Source organism: Pediculus humanus, genomic scaffold (genome assembly GCF_000006295.1).
Source record: "Pediculus humanus corporis 1103172108290 genomic scaffold, whole genome shotgun sequence".
NCBI lineage: Eukaryota > Metazoa > Arthropoda > Insecta > Psocodea > Pediculidae > Pediculus > Pediculus humanus.
The window spans coordinates 1,541,407-1,549,737 of NW_002987859.1; the positions used below are offsets into that span (position 1 = coordinate 1,541,407).

At 36.2% G+C, this 8,331-nt stretch overlaps 1 protein-coding gene across 1 annotated transcript in view; it reads right to left on the bottom strand.

Annotated features, from left to right (window-relative positions):
- Positions 1-237: 237 nt before the first annotated feature.
- Phum_PHUM540980 (novex-3, putative) overlaps positions 238-8,331 on the bottom strand; it is a gene marked incomplete at both ends in the record, with an annotated part of 11,698 nt that continues 3,604 nt past the window's right edge. Inside the window, 11 exons of the mRNA XM_002431648.1 lie at positions 238-386; positions 520-577; positions 677-1,442; positions 1,521-1,587; positions 1,715-2,002; positions 3,388-3,462; positions 3,559-3,862; positions 3,927-4,039; positions 4,126-4,588; positions 4,691-5,460; positions 5,813-8,261. Of these exons, the coding sequence (XP_002431693.1) occupies positions 238-386; positions 520-577; positions 677-1,442; positions 1,521-1,587; positions 1,715-2,002; positions 3,388-3,462; positions 3,559-3,862; positions 3,927-4,039; positions 4,126-4,588; positions 4,691-5,460; positions 5,813-8,261 (5,502 nt within the window). The remainder of the gene's footprint in view (positions 387-519; positions 578-676; positions 1,443-1,520; positions 1,588-1,714; positions 2,003-3,387; positions 3,463-3,558; positions 3,863-3,926; positions 4,040-4,125; positions 4,589-4,690; positions 5,461-5,812; positions 8,262-8,331) is intronic.

Here is an 8,331-nt window from a genome sequence, read left to right on the forward strand (position 1 = left end):
TTACACTCATTGTTAAGTAGCATTTTAAAAAAAACATGATAATAATAACAATAATAATAATAATTTTACAAACTTTTATTAAATAAAAACAAAACAAAAAAAAAAAAAATTATGTACATCGTATTTGTATACATAAAAAAAAGGGTAAAAAAAAAAAAAATGGAGTTAAAAAGGTAATGATAATAATGATAATAATGATGATGAGATTATCAACACAAAAAAAAATTAAAAAAACATTTAAATGGTATCAAAGGTTGTTGTCGGTTTAGTTCGAACGCAAACTTGCGACACAAAAAAATACAGCAAAAGCATTGTGAAATGAAACACGGTAATTTTTGTAAAGCGATCCGGAAGCCAATCAATCGTATTATCAACGAGCCGTGTACCTGAAAATAATTTTTTTTTTTTTTTTTTTTTTTTTTTTTTTTTCTCTAATAAAACGAAATCGAAATTTTTTTTAAACTGGGAATTTATTGTCATGCTCCAAGTGATGATAAGGTTTTTGACTTTTGTACGTACCTTGAATTTCTCTCCTTATCAATTCCGCTGTTTCTCGAACTTCGTTAGATGTCGTCGTCTGCATTAAAAAAAAAAAAATAATTTTTATTATCACGGAAAACCCAAATCATTTTAACGGAAAAAGGGAATAAGAGAGAGAGAGAGAGAAAAAATTTACTTGTATGGCTCTCGTGAAAGTCCACGATTCAGGTTTGAAATCTTCCGGAGCCAAATTCGTTAAAACTTCTTCGACCGTCGCATAATTCAATTCGATCATTCTCATGAAAGCTTTGAAACCGATCGTGGATGCGGTCGTTTCGTCGATCGCCGTTTCCTGCGTTAAAACTTCCGTTATTATCGGACTGTGACCTTTTCTTTCGACGACTTGTACCAGCGCGGATTGGGATTCGGGTTTTCTCAACTCTGGAAATTTTTCCAAATTGTAAAGTTCTTGTATTTCGCTTACGGACACTCCTTTTTTAACCATGAAACCGATTTGTGCCAATTCTTTAAGTGGTTTTTCACCCGGACCGAATTCTTTCGCTTTTACGGTTTGTAAAACATCTTCGACTTCCGTCGATTCCGTCGCTTCTCTCAGTATTCGCGTTAGAGTTTTCGTCGTCGTGACTTTTTCCCTCGTTTTTTCTTCTTCCGTCAATTCTTTGGCTTTTTTAGGTGTTTTACTCTTTCGAGTCACGTCTTTGACTTCTTCGACCGGTTGAGTTTCGGAAATCGTGACGGGTTCACGAACGGGTAAAACTTTTTCCGCTTTTTCTTCTTTCACCTCTTCTTCTTTTTTATCCATTTTTTTCATCGACGCAACGGCCGAAGTTTCCAAAGGTTCGGCAACGTCAAATCTCGGTTTCGCTTTGACGGGTTTTAATTTTTCAACGAATTCTTCCGTCGTTTCTTCTTCCGGTTTGTCTTCTTTTTCTTCCGCTTTTCTGCGGGAAAAATCATAATCATAAAATTTTATTTTAATTTTACGTTGATTTAAAACTTTTTTTGTTTTCATTACTTACTTTGGTTTTTTCATTTTTTTAATCGTTTTTGTTATGATCGTTTCTTCTTCGATTTCTTCTTCGTCATCTTTTTTATCCTTTTTCTTTGGTTCTTTAATTGAAATAATAATAATAATAATAATAATTACCATTATTATAATCACGATATTAAAAGGAAAAACAATAACAACAACATCATTTCCATCGTTTTTTACCTTTGACGGTGAGTTTAGCTTTGGTCACGGCCAAACCTTTGTCGCTCGTCGCTTTGCAAATGTAAGTACCTTCGTCATCTTTTTTAACTTCTTCTATGACGCAAGTCGTCTTCTGCTTATTGTAATCTATTTTAACGTCTTTCGTGTTTGTCAGTAGTTTATCGTTTTTGTACCATTTTATGTCGGGAGTCGGAGTTCCCTCGTACGTGCAAACGAATTCAACTTTTTCTCCCTCAACGGTTTCTTTGTTTACAATGTTTTCGATGAATTTCGGCGCTGTTTGTTTGGCTAAAAAAAAAAAAAGAAAGGCCAATCGAAGAGTTAAAAAAAAAAATCAGTTCGATTACAAGACAAATTAAATAAATAAATAAATAATAATAATAAAAGAAAGATACAATAAGAATGAATTTACCTTTTATATTCTAATTAAAAATTTTCTTATTTATTGGACGAATATGTATGAAGAGGTAGAGGTTAGCAACAACAACAACAAATCATTTCACTATCATAAAAAAAAAAAAATTCAAACATGCCAAAATTAATAAAATATCAATTAAAAAATAAAAGAAAAAAACCTTAAGTCGTTTTCAAATAAACTACTACTACTACTATTACCGCCATATTGAAAAAAAAAGAAAGGCACGTACAGAAAAAGACTTAAGGCGAAACATGCAGTGGAAATGAAAAAAAAGAAAAAGAAAAAAAGGAAAATTTACCTTTTGAAAATCTACTTTTACTTTTACAACGCGTTGAACCTTTCGAATCGGAAGGTATAAAAGCGGAAGCTAAACCTTGCCTCTCATCGTCCATGCATTCGCTTTCGAGTAATAAAAATTCTTGTAATTCTTCCTGACTGTCGGCTGCGTGCAACTGATGAAAACCCGAAGGATCTAATATCCTCGGTTCGAAAGGATACAAACCGGAATCCTCGTAATCGTGTCTTAAACGATGACGTCTCGCTGCTGCGGGAATCCTAGACCTTGGAAATGTTTGACTTTTCGTCAAAGGATCTTCGTCTTCTCGAACGGCCGAAACCGCGTATAATGATGACGTCATCATCATGTATCCATCATCATCGTCATCAGGATGATGATGACCGTTTCCGTCGCTTTCATCGTTGTTACAATAATGAGTGTCGTATGAACTCGGTTCGCTGTTTTCCTGTATCGGAGTTAAAATGTAATAATTTTTCTCGTTTCCGTCGTTAATGAATAATTCTCTTTCGTCGTCGTCGTCGTCATCGTCGACATTGTCGTCGTTTTCGCCGACGTCGACGTCGTCACTCATCTCGCATTCGGCTTCTAAAAATTCAAATTCGGAATTTGATGATTCATCCGAATTGACGATGGTCTCCGGCGACTTTTCTTGTTGTTTGGGTTCTCGGGTATTTTTCGATTCTTCGAACAAACTTTTTAAATTGACTTTTTGGCCGTGGGCGGTTGTTGCATCGGATTGAAATTTTTCAAAAATTTTCCTGGAGTCGTTAATCGAGCCTAATTTAGGCGCGTGATGATACGTACGACCGTCGTCGTTCGATTCCGTCGGATCATTTCCAAAGAAAATTTTTTCGGAAAATTTACGAGCGTTTTGGTTGTTAGTTTTAAAAACTTCAAACTTGTTAGCATTCATCAAACTCATTGTAAACAAATCGTCATTCGAATTTATTTTTTTACCTTTGTGTAAAACTTTTCGTTCTTCAACTTTTTTCGCAACTCTTTGTTTCGGCTTTTTCATTTCGTCTAGTTCATCTAAAAAGTTTATAAAAAAAAAATATTCTCGATTAAAAGAAAAAACCTGAAATGTTTTGTTGCATTTTCAAATTTTTATTTATTTATTTAGCATACCTTCTACTTCCAGGACTGTTGATATAGTGGCGACGCCAAGTGGATTCTCGGCGACAACCGTTACCTCTCCGATATCGTCTGGATACACTTCCGTTATCGTGAGTATCGAAGTTCCATCTTCGTATTCTTCCACGATGAATTCCGGCGACGGTTCTATTTGCACGCCGTCTTTGAGCCAAGATATTTTAGGTTTGGGCTTACCGTTCACTTTAACTTTGAGCCTTTTTTGTTCTCCGACTTGAAGAATTATTTTTTCATCTAATTCCTCAATGAACTGAGGACTGTTTTCTTCGAAAATTTCTTCCTGTTATAATAATAATAATAATAATAATCGTTAAAGATAATAATAATGAAAAAATGTCTCCAACGAGTAATTTATGAAGTCTATTACTAACTTTTTCCTCGAGTAAATCTTCTTCTGATCCACTTTGCATGGTTACCAAAACAGAAGCGATTTCAGAATCAGGTACGTATTCGTAAGCTAAAAAAACAATATTATCATCATTATTATTATAAATTGTTTGGGGGTGACGTTAAAAACATGTTTTTTATTTTTAGTTTACGTACCTTCGACAACCAGCGATGCCGAACAAACCGCTTCACCTAATTTATTAACAGCCGTGCAAGTGTATTCTCCAGCATCTTCGGGAAAAACTTCATTCATGGCCAAATAACAAACACCTTCCGTGTCTTGGAAAATTGTCGTTTCCTTGGATTCGTGAATCGGAGTGTTGTTGTGGTACCATTCAACGTGAGGTATCGGTTTACCCTCTACCTGACAGGTGAATAATACTTTTTCACCGTCCATGACACGTTGACTCGTTATGGGTTCGACGAAATAAGGTGATTTAAATTCGGTTACTTCTTCCCATTCGATTTCTTCGACGATGGAAAGTGTTGCCGTACTCGTGACGGAACCGACGACATTTTCCGCTCGACACGTGTAGTCACCTACGTCTTCCGGTTTCGATTGTTTTATTATCAAAACGCTACGATTGGGTTCTTCGACGATTCGATATTCCGGAGATGACTGAAATTTTTAATTTTTATAAAAATTTTTAATAAAATAAAATTTTTTAAATTTAAAAAAAAAAAAAAAAATTTTTTTCCTTTTTTTTTAGTTTTTCCTTACTTTAATTGGAGTCGATCGTTGGTACCACTGGAATGAACACGTTGGATAAGATTCGACGGTGGCTTCTAAAATGACGACTTCACCTTCGGCAACGTATTGGGGTTTCAAAGCTTTTATAAATCTCGGTGGTTTGACTTCTTTTTCTTCGGATGTTTTCCTATCGGTAACTCTAAGAGTTGCCGAAGTTTTAGCTTCTCCGACCGGATTAACAGCTTTAACTTCGTATTTTCCGCCATCTTGTTTTTTAACTTTTCTTATTTTATGTATCGTTTTATTTTCTTCAATGATTATTTTTTCTTTTTCCGTTATTTCCACGTTGTTTTTAAACCATTTGATTTGTGGTTTCGGCGTTCCGTCGAATTCAACGTCGAGAATCGTCTCGTCTCCGACCGTAACAAAAGTAGCTTCCAAAGGTTTCGTTATTTTCGGCGGTTTCATTTTGGGTGCCTTCTTTTCTTTCGTGCGCTTGTTAACTATTATGTTAGACCTGCATTCGGCTTTTCCGAATTTGTTTACAGCTTGGCACCTGTAAATAACTTCATCTTCGAGTTTCGCTTTGTGTATTTTCATGAATCCTTTACCCGTTTTCTTATCGTATTTAATTTCTCTTCTTTCGTCTTCGATTATCTCACGTTCGTCGATAAACCATTTAACTTCAGGCATAGGTTTTCCTTCGACGGTAAACGTGAGCGTGACAGGTTTGTCTTCATCCGTAGCTTTGGGTTTAAGCGGCTCGGTGAAATGGGGAGCGATGCCACTTTCTTGTTTTTCTACGAATCGTGAAAGAAATCCAAAATTACAATGAATTTTAACGTTTATAAATTACGAGTAATGCATTTAAATAAATAAAAAAAAAAAAACAAAACGAAAAAAAAAGGACGAAAACAAACAAAAAAGAAATATTTAAATAGACGTTAAATAGTACCTGTGAAATTTTACGATTGTTAATAATAACGAGTAAAAAAAATGTCACAAATTGATAAAAAAATTAGTCAGGTTTAAAAAAAAAAAAGAAATAAAAACAAACAAAACATAACAAACAACAACAAACAAAAAAATTAATTTAAATACTAAAGAAACGGAAAAATTAGTATTGATAAAATGACGTCATAATAAGAGTACCTAAAATAATAAAATTAGCAGTTGATGTTGCTACACCCGCTGGATTCGAGGCTCTACAAGAATACATTCCAACGTGTTGAGGTTCAGGTCTTATTATTTCAAGAGTAGCAGTATCATCAACCAAAGTCATGACATAATTTTCCGAAGGGAAAAGTTCAACCTCACTATGATACCAAGAAAGGTTTGGAAAAGGTTGCCCCTCAACTTTACAAACGAAAACGGCAGGTTTACCAGGATTCACTACAACGGGTTGTAACCTTTCGATAAACCTCGGCGGAGTCGGTAATTCCCCTTTAGGTTTCTTTAAAATCTTTTTGATAACTTTTTTCGTTTGTTCCACGACAATCGATTCGGATTCCATCTTCTCCTCATCCGCAACGTCTTGAACGAAGGACTTGATGATCTCATCGGATTTTGGTTTTTCATCCGGCTTGATTTTCTTCACTGGTTTCAATTCAACTTTTTCGACTTCCTCAGGAGCGACTTCCTTTGGTTGAGGCCTCTTTATCGATTTCAACACAACCTGTTCAGGTTGTTCATCCGAAGGTTTAGGCCTAAATTTAATCGGTTTCGAATCATCATCTTTCTTGGTGTCTTCGGGTTTATCTTTTTTGAAGGGTTTTAATTGTACTGTTTCTTTTTCCTCCTCCGGTTTCGGACGACGTTTTCCCTTCATAAATTCAACATCTTCTTCCGGTTTTTCTGTTTTCGGTTTCCTCGTTATAGTCCATTCCGGTTTCTTATCTTCTTCTGTAGGTTTTTCGGGCTTCTTGCCACGTTGCCAGGGCACTTTCACCTCTTCTTTTGGTTCCGGAACTTTATCATCTTTTTCGAATGGCTCATACTTTTCTAATTCTACGTCATCGGGTGACTCTATATCCTTTAATTCTGGTTTCTTTCGCTTTTGTTTAGGTTTTCGTTTATCGTCAGGTGTTTTATCTTCCTCCGGTTCGTCTCTTTCAACGGGTTTCAATTCAACTTTTTCCATTTCTTCTGGCTTATCTTCATGTTTGACTTTCACAACCGGTTTCAATTCTACTTTTTCGATTTGTTCGGGTACGTGTTCTTTCGGTTGTGGTCGTTTGACTGGTTTCAATGTTACCTGATGAGGCTTTTCCGGTTCTTTTGATATTTCTTCTGGTTTATCTTCAGATGGTTCGCGCGGCTTTTTACCACGTCGCCAGGGTAAGGTTTTCTCGTCTTGTTTTTCGCCTTCTGGTTCCTTCCGATCATAAGGCAAGAGATCTACGTTGTCGCCTTCATCTAATGGTTTTGGAGTAAATTTAATTGGTTTCGAATCATCGTCTTTCTTTGTGTCTTCGGGTTTATCTTTTTTGAAGGGTTTTAATTGTACTGTTTCTTTTTCTTCCTCTGGTTTCGGACGACGTTTACCTTTCATGAATTCAACATCTTCTTCCGGTTTTTCTGGTTTCGGTTTCCTCGTTATAGTCCATTCCGGTTTCTTATCTTCTTCAACAGGTTTATCTGGCTTCTTGCCACGTTGCCAAGGTAATTTCGTTTCTTCTTTTGGTTCCGGAACTTTATCGTCTTTTTCGAATGGCTCATACTTTTCTAGTTCTACGTCATCGGGTGACTCAATATCCTTTAATTCTGGTTTCTTTCGCTTTTGTTTCGGTTTTCGTTTATCATCAGGTGTTTTATCTTCCTCCGGTTCGTCTCTTTCGACAGGTTTCAATTCAACTTTTTCCATTTCTTCAGGTTTATCTTCATGTTTGACTTTCACAACTGGTTTCAATTCTACTTTTTCGATTTGTTCGGGTACGTGTTCTTTCGGTTGTGGTCGTTTGACTGGTTTCAATGTTACCTGATGAGGCTTTTCCGGTTCTTTTGATATTTCTTCTGGTTTATCTTCAGATGGTTCGCGCGGCTTTTTACCACGTCGCCAGGGTAAGGTTTTCTCGTCTTGTTTTTCGCCTTCTGGTTCTTTTCGATCATAAGGCAAGAGATCTACGTTGTCGCCTTCATCTAATGGTTTTGGAGTAAATTTAATTGGTTTCGAATCATCATCTTTCTTGGTGTCTTCGGGTTTATCTTTTTTGAAGGGTTTTAATTGTACTGTTTCTTTTTCTTCTTCCGGTTTCGGACGACGTTTTCCCTTCATAAATTCAACATCTTCTTCCGGTTTTTCTGTTTTCGGTTTCCTCGTTATAGTCCATTCCGGTTTCTTGTCTTCTTCAACAGGTTTATCTGGCTTCTTGCCACGTTGCCAGGGCACTTTCACGTCTTCTTTTGGTTCCGGAGCTTTATCGTCTTTTTCGAACGGTTCATACTTTTCTAGTTCTACGTCATCGGGTGACTCAATATCCTTGAGTCCAGGCCTCTTTCGCTTTTGTTTCGGTTTTCGTTTATCGTCAGGTGTTTTATCTTCCTCCGGTTCTTCTCTTTCGACCGGTTTCAATTCAACTTTTTCCATTTCTTCTGGTTTATCCTCGTGTTTGACTTTCACAACCGGTTTCAATTCCACTTTTTCGATTTGTTCTGGGACGTGTTGTTTAGGT